The sequence below is a fragment of the Phacochoerus africanus genome, chromosome 12 (assembly GCF_016906955.1).
Source record: "Phacochoerus africanus isolate WHEZ1 chromosome 12, ROS_Pafr_v1, whole genome shotgun sequence".
NCBI lineage: Eukaryota > Metazoa > Chordata > Mammalia > Artiodactyla > Suidae > Phacochoerus > Phacochoerus africanus.
In genome coordinates, this window is record NC_062555.1 from 39,215,427 (window position 1) to 39,238,883 (window position 23,457).

A 23,457-nucleotide genomic window follows, 5' to 3' on the forward strand; every position below is an offset into this window, starting at 1 on the left:
AGGCCGGTGGCTACAGCTCCGATTCAACCCCTAGCCTGGGAACCTCCATATGCCGTGGGAGCGGCCCAAGAAATAGCAACAACAACAACAAAAAAGACAAAAAAAAAAACTAAGTTCTCGAGAGAAAGTATAACTTTCTACAAGAGCATACGTTGGGGGGGGCCTAATCTCCTGTGGGAATGATGGTTGTATTGAAATCTAGAGAACAAGTAGATTTTAACTAGAAATAGAGTTATTGCAAAGGAGATGTGCAGAGACCCAAAGGCAGAAGGGGAACCTTGCATAATCCAAGAACTAAAAGAAGGCAGCCTTAGCCACAGGACAGAATATGGAACCAAGCTTTGTAAGCCATGCTTAAAGAGTTTATGGTTATCCTAAAGGCAGTAGGAGCCTGGTTTAAAGTGACAAGAATTTAAAATTGACAATTGATTGTCTTTAGTGAACTCAGACATTGAGAAATTGTGGAAAGACTGTAGTTGATCAAGGAATATACTTTGAAATGATGAAATGACTTTGTGGTTTTTCTTAATTATTGTAAGATTTAATTATATGTAAGAATGCTGTTTTATTCCACAATCTGCTTTGCATGATGCTTTAATGAAAACCCATCTTAATGTTTTCAGTTAAATATTTAGTGAAAGCCCATCTTAATATGTGATGGCATCCCATCTTAGTGTTCAAGCCAAACATTTCTAAGTCTTTGATTCTTCTTCCTCCTTTGTTTCTATCATCCATTTTCCAAGTCCTGGCCACAAAATAGTTCTCGAATATTTCTAATCTGTCTGTCTGTCATCCAGTCTAGGTGGCCATGACTGCTCACCTGTACTACCATAATGAGTCTGCCTGCATCCACTGTTTGCCTTCATCCATTCTTGATGTAGCACTCGAAAGACTTTTAAAATTATTTTTTCCTTTTATCCTTCTTAAAATCCTTCAGTAGCTTCCTATTATAGGATATTTATTAGAAGGAAACAAAAGTCCAGAATAATATGGATTACAGATCTCTGCCTAATTAGACTCCAGTCCATCTTTAGCTTTTTCCTCACTTCTTTGTCTTTTTGCCTTTGCTAGGGCTGCTTCCCGTGGAATGTGGAGGTTCCAAGGCTAGGGGTCTAATCAGAGCTGTAGCCGCCGGCCTACGCCACAGCCACAGCAACATGGGATCCAAGCCATGTCTGTGACCTACACCACAGCTCATGGCAACGCCAGATCCTTAACCCACTGAGCAAGGCCAGGGATCGAACCCGCAACCTCATGGTTCCTAGTTGGATTCATTAACCACTGTGCCACGACGGGAACTCCATTTTCCTCACTTCTTTTGTGCTCTAGCTACACTGGTCTGCTTCACGTCTAGGGAGGTGCTGCTCTCTAGTAATTCAGAGCCTTCATACATAGCATTTCTCTTTTCCTGGGAACCGAATTCTATCCTGGCTAAACTAGGTTAATGTTAAAGTGTGTCCATCCCCTCCATTATTTCCCCTCAATTACTTGCTCTTAACAATCTTGGACTTCTTTAGAGCATGCATCACGGATTGCAATTGATTGCTAAATGTCTCCTCTCTGACCAGTCTTAAAGTTCCTTGGCAACTGTAAGTGTCCTGTATCCCTTCTCTGATTTTCTTTCACGTAGGATATGTTTAAGACACATGTTTGGTAGATGAGTAGGTGCTAGAGATTTTAAAAATTATCTAAGGCCTGCTTTCACAAAGCTCTGGTCTCTATAAATTTTCTATAAATATCTATTTAATTGAGTATTTTAACTTGTTCGTAACAGTTTGTGGTCCAAGAAGTATTTTACTTTACCTCAGATGTTCAGTATTTCTGGGACTTGTTTGCGAAAATGAAATGCAACAAAGCATTTGCACTTGCTCATTCATTGATCTTCTGATTCACAGCAGGAAAACTTGTTATTGAATTCCCATTGTGGCTCAGCAGGTTAAGAACCCAACTAGTACCCATGAGGACGCAGGTTCAATCCCTGGCCCTGCTCAGTGGGTTAAAGATTCAGTGTTGCCATGAGCTGTGGTGTAGGTCGCAGATGCTGCTTGGATCCCGCATTGCTAAGGCTGTTACATAGGCTGGTAGCTGCAGCTCTGATTCAACCCATAGCCTGAGAATAGCAAAATCTTTTGTTATTACTGCTTCTTAGTCTGAGTAATCAAGTTTGGCCTCTGCTCTTAGGGGAGGCCGTCTAAGGGCTTGCCCAGTGCATCTAATCTGTAGTTACAGTGGGTGGTGTGTACAAAGGGGAAATGATTTATGCAAGGGCAGTTGACAGCCCTTACTTCATGGGAGTTATTCTTCCATCATGGGGAATAATTGCAGTCCCCTCTGGCTTAGACTATGAACACCTGAACCAGCCAATAATGTGCCTCTGGACTTGGAAAATTTTTCAGAATGTGTTTTGGGGTGCTGGAAACCATGTACAACATGGTTTGGGTTGTTGCCAGTTCCAATGTCCCCACCAGTGGGGGCAGGAGATGAGAAATAGAGTGAGATGGTTTCCTCTGAACAAACCAGATTTCATCAGGGTTCAGAACACGGATCCATTTTTACATTAAGCTTGTTAGATTTGGTACTGTCCAAATTGTAACTGATTAAATTACTATGATAATGTAGATGTCACTGGGACCAGAATTTTTAGTCATGTTTGGTGATCAGTGCCTTTAGGAAAACTCACGCGAGAACCTAAATTGTTATCAGTATGTAGCCTACTCTCAAATGGTTCAGAAAAAATATGTAGATAGAAGTAGTGATAAATGGTGTCAAATGTCAAAGATTGGTGAATGAGGGTAAAAGTACAGGAATTTTTTGTACTTTTGTGGTAATTTTTCTTTAAGTTTGAAATAATTTCAAAATTATAATGTTTCCCTTTAGGCCTGCCAGGTTGCCTGCATGTGAGAAATGTGTGAGAGTAAGTTAGCAACCTTGTATACTGTGCAAAAGGGAAAACTCAAAGGCAGACATGGTGACTTTCAGAGCCACTTTCTCCGTGTGAAAGAACTGAAGTGACTAGATAATTCATAAGGCTGGGCCTGTTGGAGTTGAGAATATTGTCTGAGATACATAGTTAGGTACTCTTGGTTCCATGCTCAGAAGCAAGTTTTTGAGGTTTTAAAACCAGAGGAGAGTTTATGTTGTCTTAATTTAGTATGGGAGGAAGAGATTTTTGAGAAGGGGCCCCTGAAATAGGAAAAGTTGAAAATAAAGGAGAACAATAATTAATGAATCAGTAGATCCTGCTGTTGCACAATGGGATACATTGGCAGCATCTTGAGGGCACAGTGAGTTAAGGATCCAGCATTGCCGTAGCTGTGGCTTAGGTTGCAATTGCTGCTTGGATCTGATCCCTGGCCGAGGAACTCCATATGCCTTGGGTGGGGGTGGGGGGCAAAAAATAATAATAATTGATGTAGCAAAATGGGGAGGGGGCTCTTTGAATGTCATGGATAGAAGCAGAGGCAAGTCTTCTCCAAAGCGGCAGAAGAAGGTTAAAAGGCACAGAGACATTACGTTGGTAGATAGATGATTAAGATGAGGTAGTTCATGTTCTAAGCCTCTTCTCCATGAAGTAGGAAGCAGTGCCATCTTCTGAGAAAGATGAATCATGAGTAGGATTGGGCTTGAGAAGAGTGGAAAAATGCTCGTTGAGGGGTGTGGGCAGAGGGTTGTCTTAAGAATTGCTGATGAGTGTTGAAGCCTGCCCTGAGATAAGGGGCTATTTAAATGTAGGGACCCTGAGATTTGTGATTTTGCCCTGGTAGCATTCAGAACTGTGGAAGTAGAAGTAGAAATTGAACGTTGGACATCTAGTATGCATTCACTATATAGTGAATGAATAAGTGGGTAGATTTATCTATGGTTGAATTATCGCTGAATATGAGTAGTTAAAAGGCGGAGGGGAGTTGAGGGAGTTGGTGGTGAGTGCACTTGAGATGCATTTTGGTGTCTGGGCTTGTAGGGAAGGAAATGAAGCTGTGAGGTGACTGTTAGAGGACAGTGAAATGTCCAGGAATTAGTTTTCCAGTGAGGTTCAAGTAGGTGTGGTGGTAGGAATAAGAAGACTGAAAAGATATTTTATAGAGCGCCTGATTCTAGTCTTGACTGGAAATAACCAGAATGAGTGGAGGTGAAGGTGATTGCAATTGAGGATAATAATCTATGAGGCAGTTAAGTATTCTCTCTGTGGAAGAACACTGTGAGTGATGGCAGGAGATAGAGGATGGAGGAGAGAATGCTTGTTGTGTCACAGGTATTACATCTTGTTCTTTAAACCACATTTGTGTTCTGCCATAGCAGCTGACTCACACACAGAAGATAATCAAAGCTTGGTAAATAATTCCTCATTTTGAGTTTATTAGTCCATATCTAAGTCTCTTAGTTATGGGAAAACAGTAAGCGGGATATGGCCATTTTAAAAAGTATAGTAAGGTAAGGTTGTCATGAAAATAAATTCTTTCATGCTTTACTTGCAAAGATATTGGGGATGGTAAATACCATTGGATCTGTGCCTGAGGAATGCAAGAGGTAAGGAAAATGGAATTCAACTTAGGCTAAGATCTGAGTCTAAATTCATCTCAGGAGCTGTCACTGTGCTCTTTGCCAGAACATTAAATGGTATACTTGCATAGAGACGGCAAAATTAAAGGGTCTAGCATTTGTCTGAAGTAAGCTGGCTTCTGTTTCTCTGCACGATCATCTGCACTTTGGATAGGTAAACAGTTCTCTCCTAGGCAAGAGACTATCTCTTTCCTTTCTATCTGTAAAATTCATTTATCTACAGACACTGTACCTATGGTCCAAGATTATGCTAAAGGCTAGGGGTATAAAGTTGAATAGGTTGTCACCAACAAGCATTTCAAGAAGAGGGCATGGGGTAATTTAGCTTTGTTCTTAAGAAACAAATAATGGTAATGTGGAAGAAAGTTTGGAGTGGGGAAAGCCTTGCTGAAAAACGGAGAGGCTCTTTGCAGTAGCTCAAATTAGAAATCGAAAGAGTGTGTAGAACAGTGACTATAGGGATCCAGAGGAGAGGCTAGATTCAGTAGATTTCTGAGGTAGACTAGATGAGACAAGATTTGGATACCATTTCCATGAAGATGGGCTGTGAGGGACAGGGGAGTCCAGTAGGACCAAACTTTTTTATTTTATTTATTTTTTTTAATTTTTATTTTTATTTTATTTTATTTTATTTTGGTCTTTTTTTGCTATTTCTTTGGGCCGCTCCCACGGCATATGGAGGTTCCCAGGCTAGGGGTCCAATCGGAGCTGTAGCCGCCGGCCTACGCCAGAGCCACAGCAACGCAGGATCCGAGCCGCATCTGCAATCTACACCACAGCTCACGGCAACACCGAATCGTTAACCCACTGAGCAAGGGCAGGGGCCGAACGGGCAACCTCATGGTTCCTAGTCGGATTCGTTAACCACTGCGCCACGACGAGAACTCCACTTTTTTATTTTTTTAATGTGAGCGCTATGTAGTGACAGTATTCAAAGTAGGAAATATAGGAATAGGGATAGTTGGAGAAAGATGAGTTCACGTTGAGACTGTTGGCATTGCTGAGAGCTGTGCTGTCCAGTTTAGCAGCTACTGGCCACGTAGCTTGAAATGTGTCTAGTAAAATCAAGGAACTTTTGAACTTTGATTTTTTTTTTTAAATGCTCAATAGCCAGGTGGGTCTTGTGGTTACTAGATTGGCCAGTACAGGTAGCATTTCCATCACCTTAGAAAATTCTTTGTATAGTGTGGAATAGAGGATACCCATGCCGATGAAGGTGTCCAGTGGGCAGCTGGAAATAGGAAAGTGCATCTGGGCGGAGTGGTTGGGGCTAAAGAGGATTAAAGAATCAACGGGACAGAGTAGTGACAAAGCTTTGGGAATGGATGCAAACTTTCAGAGAGGGAAAGTAGAGCAAAAGGAGAAGCAGACGTAAGTCAGAATTCTAGGGAATCCAGCCTTGAGAGTGGTAAAAGACGAGTAACTTTGAAGAGTCCAGGAAATGTTCCCTCTAGTTCCATATACTTTCTTTGCCTCCAGTTTTATCTTGTGTCTCCTATGCCAAAGGCAGTGTCCTGCACCCAGAAGGATGGTCTTTTGACCTTTTCCATCAGTCACCCTTCTTCACTCCACTTTACCTCATAATGCCAGGCAGGTTCAAGGGGAGGGAAAAGAGACTCCACTGTTGCTGGGAGGAACTGCAGTTATATTGTAAAAGGTATAAATAATGAGAAAAGTGAAAAAGTACAATTTTTGCTATCAACTTACTATAGCATTCATCTTGCCACTCAATGGCTGAAGCCCTCTTTCTCTTAGGCCTCTCTTCTCAAACTCTGACATGTATCAGGATCATCTGGAAGGCTTGTTAAAACATAGACTGTAGTTTGATTCCAAAGGTGCGGGGTGCCAAGAATGTGTTTTTCCAACAAGTTTAATAATTTTGATTTTTCAGTTATCCTCCTTGTTCCTTTCTGTCTTTTTTTAGTGACTGCTCTTCCGAGTGAGGTCTATGGACCAGCAGTACCTGGGAGCTTGTTAGGAACGCAGTCTCAGGCCTACTGGATCAGAATCTGCACTTTATTTAACAAGACCTGTGGGTGACTGGTGTGCACATTAAATTAAGGTTTGAGGCACTGCCTGTGGATTGTTCTTATCAGCAAGCAAGAGAGCATGAATGTTCTAGATTTCCTGCTTCATGTTTGCCCTCCTCCAGTGTCCACATTAGTAGATGGCACAGCATTCATGCAGATTCTCAGGTTAAGCAAATTGGAATTCTTGACTCCTCTCTCACGTATCCTTCATCCAGTTCATCAGCAAATTGTATGGGATTTTAGGGCTACACATCCAGGAACTTCATCACTTCCATTGCTTTGATGCTATTCAAGATGCCATCATTTCTCACAGGGACTAGTGCTCTAGCTTCTTACCAGGTCATCACTTCCTCCTTCCCTTCCCCCCTGTATTTTGTTTTCTGTTCTCCTTCTCAAAATCCTGCATTGGTTCCCCATCATATTTAGCGTCAAAACCACTGTCCTTGGAGTTCCCATCGTGGTGCAGCGGAAATGAATCCAACTAGGAACCGTGAGGTTGCAGGTTCCATCCCTGGCCTCGCTCAGTGGGTTAAGGATTCGACATTGCCATGACTGTGGTATAGGCCCACAGCTACAGCTCCAATTAGACCCCTAGCCTGGGAACCCATATGCCACTAGTGTGGCCCTAAAAAGACTTTTTTAAAAGACAAACAAAACAAACCACTGTCCTTATCTTGGTCTGTCAGGGTTTACATGAACTGCCTTGGCTGCCTCTCTCCCTCTCTTTCCCTGACTCATTCCACTCCTGCAGCCCTGCTCACCTCCTTTTGCAGGCCCAGTTCACTACTACAGTCTGGCCTTTGCACTTTTCTCTTGCTTTTGAGTAGAATGCTCTTCATCAAGGTGGCATGCTCTCTCACTTCATGGGTGTCTTCCCGGATCAACTCATGTAACATAAGCAGCCCCCAGTACTCTTTATTCCCTTTGCCTGCTTTATTACTCCTCACTGCCCTTACTACTACCGTACATCTTCTTTCTTGTCCATCTTCCACACTAGAATGTCATAAGCTGTAAACTTATCTTCTCCATTTTAGTCATGGTGCTACCATTTTCACAGTTATTCAAACCAGATAGCTGAAATACAGCCTTGATTCTTTTTCCTTTTCCTTTCTGCTGCCATTCACTCAATCCTATCTCTAAAATACATCTCATAAAGTTCTCCTCTTCACTGCCACTGTCCTTATCTAAACTCTCATCATCTCCTGCTTGAGTCACCTCCCAACCAAACTGCTTGTCCTGCATAGGAGCTAGAGAGCTATTTTTTGAAGTGTGATCAGAGTATGTGTTTTTCTTTTTTTTCTCTCCCTCTTTTTCTCTTTCTTTCCTTCCTTCCTTCCTTCCTTCCTTCCTTCCTTCCTTCCTTCCTTCCTTCCTTCCTTCCTTCCTTCCTTCCTTTCTTTCTTTCTTTCTTTCTTTCTTTCTTTCTTTCTTTTTCTTTCTCCCTTTCCCTTTCCCTTTCCCTTTCCCTTTCCCTTTCCCTTTCCCTTTCTTCTTGCCTAAAATCCTGCGCTGTGTTCTTAGTGCACTTCATTCCTTGCCTTACAAGTCCCCTTTACCTCTTCAGCAGCACTGCACACTGTTTACCCCTTGTTCATGAAGTTCCAGCTGTGCCTTTTCTGTCTCCCTGCATGGAATCCCCCCCATCCCTACAGCTTTTGAATAGTTGATTCCTCCTTATTCTTAGATTCAGCTGAAATGTGACCTATTCAGAAAGATACATATTAAAATAGTTTTTTCCAATATCTGTTAGCTTTCTGTCTCATGTTTCTATTTGCTTTCATTGTATTACTTAACATTTGGAAATTATTTATTCTTTTACATCTTTATTGTCTGCTCCATCCAATCAGACTCTAATCTTATGAGGGACACTCTATTTCACATATCTCCATATGCCAGTTCTTTTCACGAACCTGACATATGGTAGATATTCTATAAACATATTGCTTGAATTAATGACCAGGTGAGGTAGAGGGTCTGGAGTTCTTTCTTCTCACCGTTCTGTGACATTTCCCTTCTCTTTCTTCCCTGGCCTTGGTCACATTTTACATACAAATCTGCTGGATGGCTCTACCCCTGGGACTTCAGTTCTTTCAGATTCAGTCTACACTATGATTGTTGGTGTTTAATAAATTCATTGCTATTCAAACCTATATTACTTCCCATTGGTAGCATGAAAGGAGGCATGTCTTTTTTTTTTTTTAAGGAATTTTGGATTTGATATTTTTTTTAGTTAAAAATCTAAACACAACTAGTGGCAGACTAGCTTGCATGAGATAATGATAAAAATGGACAAAATATAAAGAACAAGTACTTGAAAGCACTGAAAAAAAAAGGGGGCAGAAATAGGGAGGGAAGTAGACTATTTAAAGACAGGAACTGTACTACATAACTGCATATACTTGGCTTTTCTTCTGAGGGTTCCCCCAAGTCCACATGGGGGTTTGAACACAAGGAAAAAGCCACAGTCATTGAATTAGAAGATTAAAAAAAAAAAAAAAAAAGAGTTCCTGTTGTGGCTCAGTGGGCTGTGAACCCAACTCGTATCCATGAGGATGCTGGTTCGATCCTTGCCTCTATCAGTGGGTTAAGGATCCGGTGTTGCTGTGAGCTATAGGAGACTAGATTATAGTAGGTGTAGGAGATTAGAACCACACTAGTAAACCAGCCTGACATAGTTGAAGTTTATGAAACACTATACTCAAGAACTGCAGGATACATATTTTTTAAGTATATCTGGAACATATATCAAGATAATCCATATGCTGGGTCATAAAGCAAGTTTCAATAAATTTCAAAAGATCTTGCAACATATGCTTTTGGATCACAGCAGTTTAAAATCAGAAGTTAATAACGTCAAGCTGTTTAGGAAATTCCCTATACTTGAAAAATAAACAACACAGTTCTAATTAACTCAGAGGTTAAAGAAGAAGTTACAGGGATAGTAGCAACTACTGCAAATGGAATGACATTGAAAATACAGTATATGAAAACTGATGGGATGTTAGAACTCAGCTGGGAGAAGGGAAATTTATAGCCTCAAATGCTTATGTTAGGAAAGAAAAATGTATACAATTAGTGATCTATCTAATTTTTTACCTTCACGAACTAGTTAAGAAGGTCAAATTAGATCAAAAGGAAGTGGGTGAAATAAATAATGTTTAGAGCAGAAATCAATGAAATAGAAAATAGAATAACAATGAAACTATCAAGGCCAAAGGATTTTTGAAAAGATATATACAGTTGGTAGGTCCCTGGCAAGACTCATTTTTTAAAACAGGTAAAAGGAAAATAAGGAATATCATGAACAACTTTATACCAATAAATTTGATAACTTAGAGGGAATGGCCAAATTCCTTGATAAACACAACTTACCAAAACTGATTGCACATCAGTTAAAAAGTCAGAATATCCTCATAGTAAAGAAATTGAACTTGTTTTTATTATTATTTTCTTTATTCCTTTTAGGGCCACATGTGCTGCATATGGAAGTTCCTGGGTTAGAGGTCAAATTGCAACTGCAGCTGCCAGCCTACACCATAGCCACCGCATGGCCAGATCCAAGCCACATCTTCGACCTATGCTGCAGCTCACTGCAACACAGGATCCTTAACCCACTGAGCAAGGCCAGGGATCTAATTCGCAACCTTATGGATACTAGTTGGGTTCTTAATCTGCTGAGCCACAGCAGGAACTCCGAAATTAAACTGTTGTAAAGAATCTTTAAATAGAACTCTAAGATGAAGTAGTTTCATTGGTGGATTCTGTTAAATATTTACGGAGGAATGATACCAGTCTTACACAAACTTGTTTTATGAGACCAGCATAACCCTGAAGAGAAAACTACAGACCAATATTCCTTATGAACAAAATACAAAACATTAGCTTATTAAATCAGAAATATATTTTTAAGGAGTTCCTGTCGTGGCACAGCAGAAACGAATCCGACTAGGAACCATGAGGTTTTGGGTTTGATCCCTGGCCTCGCTTAGTGGGTTAAGGATCCAGCGTTGCTGTGAGCTGTGGTGTAGTTCACAGACACGGCTCGCATCTGACATTGCTGTGGCTGTGGCGTAGGCCTGCGGCTATAGCTCCAATTAGACCCCTAGCCTGGGAACCTCCAGATGCTGTGGGTGCAGCTCTAAAAGGACAAAAAAAAAAAAAAAAAAAATTTAAAGTATGCTACATCATGACCAGATCCCAAGAATTCTAGGTTGGTTTAATATTAAAAAAATGAATCAATGAAATTAAATATGTTAATATATTATTACCTCAATATATTAAAAAAAAAGCTGAGATATTCAACACCCACTCATGATAAAAACTCCAAGCAAACTAGGAATACAAGAAAACATCAGTATCATAATGGGTATGTAAGAAAACTAACAGCAAACTTGTTTACCAAGTCCAAGCTCATATTCCTTGCAGCACAACAGGCCAATAAATAGATGAGTTGGGGGCAAGGAATAGCAACTTTATTTGGAAAGCCAGCAGAAGGAGCAGATGGTGGTGTCCCAAAGAACCATCTTGCCTGAGTCAGAATTCAGGCTTCTTTTATACTAAATGGAGAAGAGATGTAGCTGGTTGGTGCAAACTTCTTGGGGCTGGAATCCTTTGTTCTTGCAGCTGTCCATGTAGGTCTGGTCAGAGTGTTATCATAAACCTCCAAGGCAAATATTGTTATATTCTCTGCAGCAACTTTTTATCTCTATATGAGTGGAAGTTCTTTACCTTGGAAGGTCAGAACCTTGAGAATGAGCTATCCCGTATATTTCAGGCTCGAGGCAACATTCTTTTGAGTATGAGGAGCTCTTGGTGCAGAGCCAGCATGGCTGAGCACAAGCAACAGAGCACACATGTTTAGAGCTAAAGGAGTATATTCAATATGGAATCAGGTTTATTCTTCTCTGTTACAAATTTTGTAATTAAAGAATGTTTCCCTGCTGAGATTAGTAATAAGGTAAGGGTATCAACTCATCACTTTTATTCAACTTTCTATTGGAGACCATAGGTGTTGCCTTAAGGAAGGGAAACAAAAGACATGAAGATTTGAAAAGAATAAAACCAGGTATTCACATGTGACATGATTGTTTACCTAGAAAAATTTAAGAAATATACAGAACAATTACTAGAGCTAAGTAAATCAATGAATTGCATAATGCAAGTGAATTGTGTAATACAAGGCCAAGAAACAAAAACCCCTTTTATTTCTATGTACTAGCAACAAACACTTTGAAAATGAAACTTTAAAAACAATTCAATTTAGGGAGTTCCTTTCATGGCTCAGTCGTTAAGGAACCTACTAAGAACCATGAGAATTTGGGTTCCATCCCTGGCCTCGCTCAGTAGGTTAAGGATCCAGCATTGCAGTGAGTCGTGGTGTGAGGAGACGTGGCTGGGATCTCATGTTGCTATGGCTGTGGTGTGGGCCTGGCATCTGTAGCTCCGATTAGACCCCTAGCCTGGAAATTTCCACATGCTGTGGGTGTGGCCCTAAAAAAAAAAACCGAAAACCCCCTCAAACAATTCAATTTACATTAGCATCAAAGAACATAAAATAGTTAAGAATAAATTTAACAGATATGTATAAGATTTGTACTCTAACTACTATAAGATATTGCTGAGGAAAATTAAAGAAGATTGAAATAAATGAAAAATTGTTCATGGATTCAAATATTGTTAAAAATGTCAAATCACCCCAGGTTCATCCAATATGCTTTTTTTTGGGGGGGGTAGGAATTGGCAGGTTGATTATTTCATAGTAAAATGCAAAGACCCCACAATAGTCAATATAATATTTACCAAAAAAAATAAAGCAGTATTAGCAAATAGATAAGTAGAACAGAATAGGCCTGCACACATACAGGCAATTGACTTTTTTTGACAAAGGTGCCAAGGCTATTATTCAACTGGAGAAGGAAACGTTTTCAACAAATGAAATAGTTTGTGGGGAACAATTAGAAGTATGGGAAAAAAAGAAGCCTTGACTCTTAATTAGCTCACACCACAATGAGATTAATCTGAGATATCATAACCTAAGTGTAAAAGCTAAAAACACAAAGATTCTAAAGGAAAACACAGAATATCTCTATGGCTTTAGAGAAGGCAAAGATTTACTAAGGCAATAAATAAAACTTAAAAGAGAAACTGATAAATATCTTTGGCTCAAAGGGCACTTTTTTTTTTTTCGGCCTTTTATGGCCACATCCGTGGTATATGGGGGCTCCCAGGCTAGGGGTCCAATCTGAGCTGTAGCTGCGTCCACAGTGACGCTGGATCCGAGCGGCGCCTGTGACCTACACCACAGCTCAGGGAAACGGCAGGATCCTTAACCCACTGAGCGAGGGTAGGGATCGAACCTGCGTCCCCATGGATGCTAGTCAGATTCGTTAGCCACTGAGCCACGATGAGAACCCCTCAAAAGACACTTTTAAGAAAATAAGTCACAGCCTGGGAGAAGATATTTGGAGTGCAGATATGGCAAAACTCCAAGCCAAATCCAACAAACAAACACCAAACTGTCCCACGTGTGTATTTCCTGTAGGTGCATCACCTGGCGACCCCACGCCAGGTGGGAATGAGCCCCTGGACGGCCATTTTGGAAGGTGACGTCTTCCTGTAAAGTTAGACGCTGCCCTTCTGACCCACACAACTTGGGAGAAGTGGTTACACCGCATACATTTGCCAAATGAACTGTACGCTTAAAATCTGTGCATTTTACTGTATCTCGACCGCTGTAAAAGCAAAACGAAGAGAAGATGAACATCAAAAAGCAATCCCCAGGGGTCCTCTTGGGGCGCTCCAGATCCTCGAGCGCCCGCAGGTTGGGGAACCACGCATCCAAGAAGAAATGAAACCGCGCTGGGAAAGTGAGGGCTCGGGGGTTGGGCCGGTTCCGCCCCTTTCCCAACTCGCCGCAGTTTCGATTCTCGGTTCTTCAGCTGCTCCGCCTCCCGGCGCGGGGTGCTTTTTAGGAGACTCCCGGCTCGCCGGGCTTTAGTGCAGCCAGGCGCAGACGAGGCGCGGCCAGAAGCTGAGCCGGCAGTATGACAGCAGAGCAGCGGCGGAATCTGCACGCTTTCGGGGACTATGTCAGGAAGACTCTCGACCCCACCTTCATCCTGAGCTACATGGCCCCCTGGTTTAGGGACGGTGAGTGCTTCCCAGCCGCTCCTGGCCCTTGGAGCAAAAAAACCCAGTTCAGGTCTTATTTCCCTCTTGCTTTCACCTGTTTTTTCACTCAATACTGGGAGCTTGCTAGGAAGGCCGGGTTTGTGGCAACATCTCCACAGCATTTTAGACTAGAGATTGTCGGAGTTTGAGGTGCCCGAGGAGGTCAAGAAACTGAGTCTCAACGAAATGAAATGACTTGCTTAGGGGTGCACAACTGTTTACATTAGAAGCTGGGGAAACAAGTCACTGTCCGTTTTATTGGTTTCTCCTAATAGTTCCATTTACTGTGTGTTAGGCTTTGTGCTGACATCAAAGATTCAGAAATAAGATACAAGTCCTTCCTTAATATACTTTACAGTCTCAGAATTTGGAGGTGGGAGACGGTGATTACAGAGTGCTGTCAGAAGGCCAAGGATGTTGAGGCTTACTCTGCGGGACCTTATTTGCACTTGCAAGTAACTGGAAGCTTGAGAGGAGCAAGACTCCCTGGAGTGAAAGGCTCCAGGCTTCAGTTCAGGTTGAATGTAGTTCATGGGGCCCATGATGATGGAGAATGGCCATTTTACCAATTTGTGTAGAAGTGCATGGTGGTGAGGTGAGCAGGGGCTTGGGGAATAGAGGGAGACGGTGGTGCCTGGAAGAAGTCGAGGTGAGAGAGGGGATCTGGCTCCCCTACAGAGCTTTCCTGCAGTGAGGCAATTTTTGGAAATTGCATTAAAGCAGGCAGGTAACTTGAGTGCTAACTGCTGTGTAAAACCAAACCACAGGCTGTGGAATGAGACGTGAAAGAATGCCACCAACATAAATGGACCCCTCCACGCCACCCCACCCCTGCTTTCTAGTTGTGCTTAGAGGGAAGTAACAAAATAACATCATAATAACCACAGAGGAGCTTGGGTCCTTGAAGACTGTAAGTTGGACAAGACCTCTGTATCTCTTTTAGAAATCCTTGGAATGAGTGACACCTAATAATCATATTAATTTCCTTTTTCCCATGCACTTGTGTATTGATTCAATAAGCCAGAACTCATGTGTCAGGTATTAGGCTAGCTTTGGAGGGAATTTACACATATTACTAGACATATTGTCTAATAGAAAGTGTTCTGTTGGGAACTGAGGGGTCTATAGAAATGGTTCCTGTCCTAAGAGAGAGCAGAGAGCATGTGTGAATGCATGTAACCAAATCAGTAAAGTGTGGTGAGTGCTTTGATGGAAAACCATAGTGTGCTATGGGAGTGCATAGGTGGAGTAGTTTTTCAGAGATAGTAATTTTAATTTATAGTTATAATACAATCACAATAAAAACACCAAAGGTAAGTTTAAAAAAAGTAAGCTGAAGAACATTTTGTATACTCTTTTATTGTTTTGTTTTGTTTTGTTTTGTTTTAGGGCCGCACATGTGCATATGGAAGTTCCCAGGTTAGAAGTCTAATCGGAGCTACAGCTGCCTGCTGGCCTACACCATAGTCACAGCAACACCAGATCTGAACACCGCAGCTCATGGCAACGCCAGATCCTTAACCCACTGAGGGAGGCCAGGGATCGAAACGGTAACCTCATGGTTCTTAGATTCATTTCTGCTGTGCCATAATGGGAACTCCTATACTGCCTTATTTTTGAATGTCAAAGATATCATAGAGTTTTTATTTTGAGCCCTTCCCCAGAGGCAACTGTTTTCATTTAGTTTACACCTTTCCTGCTTCTTTCTTTATCATTTATCACAAAAACTTTTTGCTTTCTCCCCATCTTTCTCTGTTTTCTATTAGATTGATAAAGTTTCTCTATCTCCTGCTTTTTTCTTGGCTGCCTTAGAAGTTCTGATTTCTGTTTTAACTTTACTTGTGACAAATATACTTTATCAGCAGGATTCAGTGAGGATTCAGGGTTCAGAGACACTAAGGAGCATTATGGCTGGATAGAAGCTTTTTGACTTACTTTTTTGCTTTCGTTAGAAGGCAGTGGGAACTTTTATGCCCATACAGAAGTTTCCCGTGAACACCGCCCCCCCATATATTTAAAGTACACTAACAACATCCACTGTCTTTTACTGTGATTCCTCTCTCCACATGTTGGATATTGTGCATGAGTGCCTTTTTGGGAAAGGAGCACTGCAGCCATGTTTTTCCCGGAGCGCTTGCTTGGTTACTGAGGTGCTCTCAGGCTTGGCTTATTCACAGTTATCCAGGATGTTTCAAGGTAAACCTGGGTATGGGTTACAGATTTTTTGCAACATCCCTTTGGAGTCAAGCCTAACTCTTATCCAGCAGGGGCACTGGTGGGCAGTATTCTAAGCACTTGTCCATTCTCTCAGCAACATATTTTAGACACATGCATGAGGCAGGTACTTTGTTGATGATGTGAAGAGAAAGATGAGTACAACATGCTCACAGTCGCCCTCTAAGGGAGAGGATGCCTCCCCCCTCCCTGCTCCATGAGGACTCCGCACTATTCAGTGTTAGCACTCCAGTCAGAGGCATGGAAAGACAGCAAGAAAGCACAGGAAAGAGATCAATAAATTCTATCTTGGGAAGCTGAGGATGGCATCACAGAGTGGCCAGGAAGGCAAAAGGAGTGGGAGATACTGACTGCCCCAAATGCCAGTTCCCATGCATTCAACTCTCGGTGCTTTTGAGAAAAGTAGCACGACCTAGTAGCAGCAGATATAGGGGCCAGGTAGCAGCAGGCTTGGCCCAACCATGTGCAGAGTGAAACTAAACGGCCCAGGGTATGGTGAGGCATCTTACCTGGGAAGGTCTCAGCTGTGACTGGACCAACCTAGACCTCCATGTGGAGAACCAGTAATAGCTGGTAAGTAGCAGGGATGCCTGGAAACAAGAACCCAGCTGTAAGGACTGGGTTTAGGAATAGAATTAACTCACTCAAAGGAACAGGGTAGGATTGTGTGCCCAAGGAAGCCGGGATAGGTGACAACATAGGTTACAGTTATGGATTGAATTGTTCCCTCCTCCCCAAAAGATATATTGAGGTCCTAACTCCAGGGCTCAGAATGTGACCTTATTTGGAAAAAGGATTTTTACAGAGGTAATTAGTTAAGATGAGGTCATACTGGAGTAGGCTGTGTTCCTGATCAAATGGGACTGGTGTCTTCATACCAAGACTGCCATGTGCAGACACAGAGAAACAAAGAGAAGGCCATGTGAAGACAGAGGCAGAGATTGGAGTGATACAGCCACAAGCCAAGGAATGCCAACAGCTACCAGGAGCTGGGAGGGGCAAGGACTATATATGGTCCTCTAGAGCTTTCAGAGGAAGTGTGGCCCTGCCAGAACCTTGGTTTCAGACTCTAGCCTCCAGAACTGAGAGAATACTGTTGTTTTAGCCACCCAGTTTATGGCAATTTGTTACTGCAGACACAGGAAACTAATATAGGTGGTGGAAATTAAAAAGACAGGGGAGTTCCTGGTGTGGCTCAGTGGGTTACAAACCCGACTAGTATCCATGAGGATGCAGTTTTGATCCCTGGCCTCACTCAGTGGGTTAAGGATCCAGCATTGCTGTGAGCTGTGGTGTAGGTTCAGCCACAGCTCGGATCTCTCATTGCTGTGGCTGTGGCGTAGGCCAACAACTGTAGCTGCAATTCGACCCCTAGCCTGAGAACCTCCATATGCTGCAGGTGTGGCCCTAAAAAGCAATAAATAAATAGGCAAACAATGAAAAGTGTTGGCAAGGATATGTAGAAATTGGAATCCTCATAAATTGCTGGTAAAATGGTAAAGCTCCTTTGAACAACGGTTTGGCAATTCCTTACAGTGCTAAATGTGGAGTTGCCATAGGAACCAGCAGTCTAGCACCTAGATGTATACTCAAAAACAATGAATACATATCCACTCAAAAACTTGTACATGAATGTTCATAGCATTACTATTCATAAAAGACAAGCTGTAGAAACAACCTAAATGCTTCTTAACTGATGAATGGATAGACAGAATTGGTGTATCCATACGGTGGAGTATTATTCAGCATTAAAAAGGATTGAATTATACATGACACAGTATGCATGCACCTTGAAAACTATGCTAAGTGAAAGACCCCAGTCACACAGAACATATACTATATGATTCCATTCATATGAAATGTCCAAAATAGGCAAATCCATAGAGACTCAGTAAATTAATGGTTGCCTGGGCTAAGGGGAGGGAAAATGAGGAGTAAGGGTTAGTGCATACAAGATTTCTTTTTACAGTAATGAAAAATGCAGTAAAATCAGATAGTTGTGATAGATTTACAACTCTAAAAACCATTGAGTTTTACACTTTATTTTATTTATTATTTTTTTTTTTTGATATTTTTAGGGCAGCACTAGAGGCATATGGAGGTTCCCAGGCTCGGGGGCAAATTGGAGCTGTAGCTGTTGGCCTACACCATAGCCACAGCAACATGGTATCCAAGCCACAGCTCACGGCAACGCTGGATCCCCAACCCACTGAGCAAGGCCAAGGATCAAACCTGCGTCCTGATGGATGCTAGTCAGATTCACTTCTGCTGAGCCACGAGGGGAACTCCTGAATTTTACACTTTGAAAGAGTTTGTTTTGTTGTTGCCGAGACAGAGACCTTGGCAGGGAAGGAAGGCATTCCTTCCTTTCTTTCATTCATTCACATACTTTTGTTGAGTCTATGTATATTAAATGGTAGATCCTCTTCTAATCTCTGAGAATATGGAGGTTAACCAGCCAGACAACTGACTTACTCCCCTGGAGTTTCCATTCCATTGACAGGGAGAAAAATTGGAAGATTATCAAATGTCAAATTATACAAAGGCAGCAGTTTGGTCATCACCCCAGACATGGAGTTAGTTTAAAGTCAATGTGACCATCGGTTGGTCGGTAGTCTTCTGCTACCTGACCTCACTGTGTTTCTCTTTAGTTCCTTTTGCTTTCCCTTTTCTGCTGTATTTCCTACCATCCATTGAGCCGAAATAGACTGCCAGACATTTCTCCAGCAAAGATGGGTTTATTTAGGATCAGCAGAGAATTGCAATCTGGGGTCTGCAACCATGGCAGCCACGTGCAAGTTCCTGCAGAGCAAGAGAACACTTGTATATGGGTGGTAGAGCCCATGGCTTTTCATTGGCTGAGTTCTTGTCAGTAAACAAGAGTCTGTGTTCTTCCTCTTGGGCTTGGCTATGGTCACACGGCATGAGAACTCCTCTGGTCTCCTGACTCTATTTAATTGAAGTTTCTGTTTCCTACTTTTTTACATGTCTTAGCACAAAACCTGGAGAAGGACCATGAAAGTATCTCTCTTTCTTCCTTTTTTCTTTAAGGGCTGCACCTATGGCATATGTAGTTCCTAGGCTAGGGGTCGAATTGGAGCCATAGCTGCTGGCCTACGCCACAGCTACAGTAACACAGAACCCAAGCTGCATCTGAGACCTCTGCTGCAGCTCGAGGCAATGCCAGATCCTTAACCCACTGAGTGAGGCCAGGGATCGAAACTGGATCCTCATGGAACCTAGTCAGGTTTGTTACTGCTGAGCCACAACAGGAATTCCTCTCTACTTATAACTCTGCTTGCTGAGTCCACCATAGCTGTTATCGATGGCATTACAGTGAGGTCCTATCCTCACACTTTTAGCTCTGCAGTTAATTCAGACTTTTGAACTAGAAACAATCAAAATGTTAGAAGCAGCCTTTGTTCTTCCATCTAACCTGATGCTACCATGACTTCTCCCTTGTGGGGAGATTCTTGCAAATATCCTTGAGAAACTCCTTTTCTTAAGTTCTGCCCTAGAGCGTGTTCCCAAACTTCCACGACAAACTAAGAGATGTTTCCAGAGAGGATAGGAAAGTGGGTTGGTGAAGAATAGGCATGATTGGCCTGGGCGGAGAATTTGCTGTTTTCCTGCACTTCATGGGATTTGCTATAATCCTCAGCCCCATTTGAGGTCTGACAGCCCTTCCAATGATGGTGGTCTTACTTCCAGTGCTTAGAGGTTCTGCAGTTTGATGAGTTATTCTTGCTTCTGTTTGTAGATGAGGTGCAGCATATTCAGGCTGAGAAAAACAACAAGGGCCCGACAGAGGCTGCGTCGCTTTTTCTCCAGTTCCTGTTGGAGCTCCAGGAGGAAGGCTGGTTCCGAGGCTTTTTGGATGCCCTTAACCAAGCAGGTTGGTTCCTTCTTATTACAAGTCAGAGTTATTTTGGAGAGACAGCAGTGCCTGATGGCTTGAAGTGAGATCTTAATTTTCTGCTTAGGAATTGAACCTGGGCAGCCTGAGTGAAAGCCAGGAATCCTAGTTACTAGACTAGTTAGAGGCTAAAAGCAGAATTTCCCTGATTTCCCCCTCCAAGGCTGCCCTGCCTTGAAAGACTGTCTCAAGGAGGCAAAGCCTGTAAAAACAGGTACAACATTTATTGTTAGCAAAACACTTCAGGGTTGAACAGTGGTAATGACAGCCCTCAAAAGGAAAAAACGGGGGCGGGGGGAGGAAAAAGAAATGTATAGATATACCTATTTCCCTGATACTCTTTAAAGGTCCCAGCATCCTAGGTTTACAGAGGTGCTCAGTCATGATTAAAAAGGAAAATCATCAGAGTTCCCGTCGTTGCACAGTGGAAACGAATCTGACTAGGAACCATGAGGTTTCAGGTTCGATCCCTGGCCTCACTCAGTGGGTTGGGGATCTGGTGTTGCCGTGAGCTATGGTGTAGGTTGCAGACTCGACTCGGATCTGGCATTGCTGTGGCTGTGGTGTAGGCCGGCAGCTGCAGCTCCGATTGGACCCCTAGCCTGGGAACCTCCATATGCCACAGATGAGGCCCCTGGGGGGAAAAAAAAAAAGAAAATGTACAAATGTAGCTACAGCAAGGTGAAACTTAGAAATGTAATATTAAACTTTTGAAAAAGTTGGAGAAAATTGCATTTAGTAGGATGTAATTATCAAGTTTCAAACAAGCTTAAACTAAATGTGTATTGTTTAGGGAATCAGACATAGGTTCGTATGCATTCATTTTGTTGTTGTACCTTTTCTAGCCTAATGAAAAGAGTGTGGGTCTTCTAGTCAGATAAGCCTGGTGATTCTGTTGAGAGAAACTTGGAGCAAAGCATTTCTTGGATTATTATAGTTAGAAATAATTTCCCGCTCAGATTTCTCATTATATGTATTATTCTCTTTTTAGAATAATAGTGAAGGTAAGCTCTTGAGGGGCAGAAATCAAAATTTATATTTATTTTTGCCCTTTTTACTGCTTTGCACTGAGAAGATACTTAATAGCATGATAGTTTGACCGTTTGAAAGGCAAATCAGAGATTGTAGGTGAAGTTCACAGGGTACCTTGGAGGGAAGATTTCATACTAAGACCAAATGTATGACTTCAAATTTATCCTTTGTACTTTCTCCTATGAGATGATTATGTTGTTAGAGTACCTGAAATGTGGAGTGCCTAAAATGGATATTGAATTTTCTTTTGCAAAGATCATTGATAATGGAGGTGATTTACAAATATGTTTTGAATCCTTTCACTATACATTCAAACATGATTTCTATGATATTAATATCAGATTTTTTTTTTTTATTAGGGCCATACCCATGGCATATGGAAGTTCCCAGGCTAGGGGTTGAGCTGTAGCTGCCGGCCTATACCACAGCCACAGCAACTCGGGATCCAAGCTGCATCTGCGACCACAGCTTGTGGCAACACCGGATCCTTAATCCACTGAGTAAGGCCAGGGATTGAACCCATGTCCTCACTGATACTAGTTCGGTTCGTTACCACTGAGCCTCAATGGGAACTCTTCAAAGTATTTTTTAGTGTGTCTCCAAAAAAGTTGCATTTTCTTCCTACTTTTTAGGTTATTCTGGACTCTGTGAAGCCATTGAAAGTTGGGATTTCCAAAAAATTGAGAAGTTGGAGGAGTACAGATCACTCTTAAGGCGTTTACAACCAGAATTTAAAACCACGATCAATCCAAAAGATATCCTTCCTGAAATAGCTGAATGTTTAATTAGTCAGGAATGTGAAGAAATTCTACAGGTATTTTAATTAATATTAAATATTGAATTGGGGGAAAATAATTTGAACATGGGGAATGTCTTCTGTTTTCTGTACTGTTTTAGACCTGAGAGAGGTCATTGAAATCGCTGAAAGTCCTCAAATCTAAGGCATAATGACCTGGAAGAGTACCTTTAATTGTGATCCAAGTAATTTTTATGTCACAAGTTTTTTTCACGTTTGCCCTGTTTTCAGTTAAAATTATATTTCATTACTTTTGTGAATAATGTTTTTTGCAAGTTGAAATAAAATCAGACAGTATAATAGATAAAAAGAAAAAAGGCTGTAGACTCCAGTGGTTAAGTGTTCAAGGCTCTGGACACAAATAAATTGTGTGAATCCTAGCTCAACCACTTACTAGTGGTGTGATCTTAAGCAAATTATTTGGTTTCTTCCTGTATAAAATGGAAATAACAGTAGTACTTATTCATATGGCATTTTTATAGGGATTGGATGATAGGATATGTGTAAAGGGCTTACATGTGCCTGGCACGTAATAAGTGCTCAATAAATTTTAGTTATTGTGATTAATAAGAAAAACCATGTAAGTCATAAAAAAAACCCATTTGTTACTATTTTGTTTTATCCTTCCAAATATACCTATACCAGTATACCCATATTTTGAGTGGTCATCAAATGGATTGGTTTTCCTAATATTGCTGATGAGGATAATGTCTAACATCTTGGAGGAGGTGCGAACACAAGGCTTGACATGGTGATATCACATGTAGAGGACAAGGATGAAGGAAAGGGTATCTTAAGAGACACATTGGATGGGGCAAGAATAGTCATGAAGGAGACCTATGGAACCGGAGTATACAGTGATTGAATTGTTTCTTCAGTAAAAAGTTGTAAAAGGGAAACCTCTGAAATACTTGTTTAATCAAAACTATGTTTGCCTTGCTTAGATTTGTTCCAGCAAGGGGCTGATGGCAGGTGCAGAGAAAATGGTTGAATGCCTCCTCAGATCAGACAAGGAGAACTGGCCTAAAACTTTGAAACTTGCTTTGGAGAAAGAAGAGAGCAGGTTCAGTGAACTGTGGATGGTAGACAAAGGTAGGATGTTCAGAAGGGTAGGAGGGTCTGAAAACAGGCCCTTGGCCCTTCCTCCTGGTTCTATGTAGGGCTTCCTGCATTCCTACCTGGTTTTGTTTGTTTGTTTGTTTGTTTTGTCTTTTTTTGTTTGTTTGTTTGTTTGCTATTTCTTGGGCCGCTCCCGCGGCATGTGGAGATTCCCAGGCTAGGGGTCCAATCGGAGCTGTAGCCACCGGCCTACGCCAGAGCCACAGCAACGCAGGATCTGAGCGGCATCTGCAACCTACACCACAGCTCATGGCAACGCCGGATCGTTAACCCGCTGAGCAAGGGCAGGGACCGAACCCGCAACCTCATGGTTCCTAGTCGGATTCGTTAACCACTGCGCCACAACGGGAACTCCCTTACCTGGTTTTCACTCACTGGCAGAGGCATTTTCTCCTTCAGATACTCATGGCTACACCTCTAGTGAGAGACCAACTTGAACTTGGGTACTGGGAGTCAGGTGGGTCTTTGTAGAATTAGTCGGGTTGCATACAACTCCTAAAAATGGACCAAGGACACACTACTCTCATCCAGAATTAGCCCATCCTGCCCAGAGTTTGTGGGGAGGCAGAGTCTGAGCCCACTGTCTGGGTTTAGACTGT

At 42.0% G+C, this 23,457-nt stretch overlaps 1 protein-coding gene across 2 annotated transcripts in view; it reads left to right on the top strand.

Annotated features, from left to right (window-relative positions):
• The first annotated feature begins 13,100 nt into the window (after positions 1-13,100).
• RIGI (RNA sensor RIG-I) overlaps positions 13,101-23,457 on the top strand; it is a 53,069-nt gene continuing 42,712 nt past the window's right edge. Inside the window, exons 1-4 of one of the 2 annotated variants that reach the window (XM_047755543.1) lie at positions 13,101-13,739; positions 19,756-19,890; positions 21,576-21,757; positions 22,684-22,831. In XM_047755543.1, coding sequence (XP_047611499.1) covers positions 13,634-13,739; positions 19,756-19,890; positions 21,576-21,757; positions 22,684-22,831 — 571 coding nt within the window. In that variant the 5' untranslated portion in view covers positions 13,101-13,633. The remainder of the gene's footprint in view (positions 13,740-19,755; positions 19,891-21,575; positions 21,758-22,683; positions 22,832-23,457) is intronic. The other variant, XM_047755542.1, reaches the window with a different exon arrangement.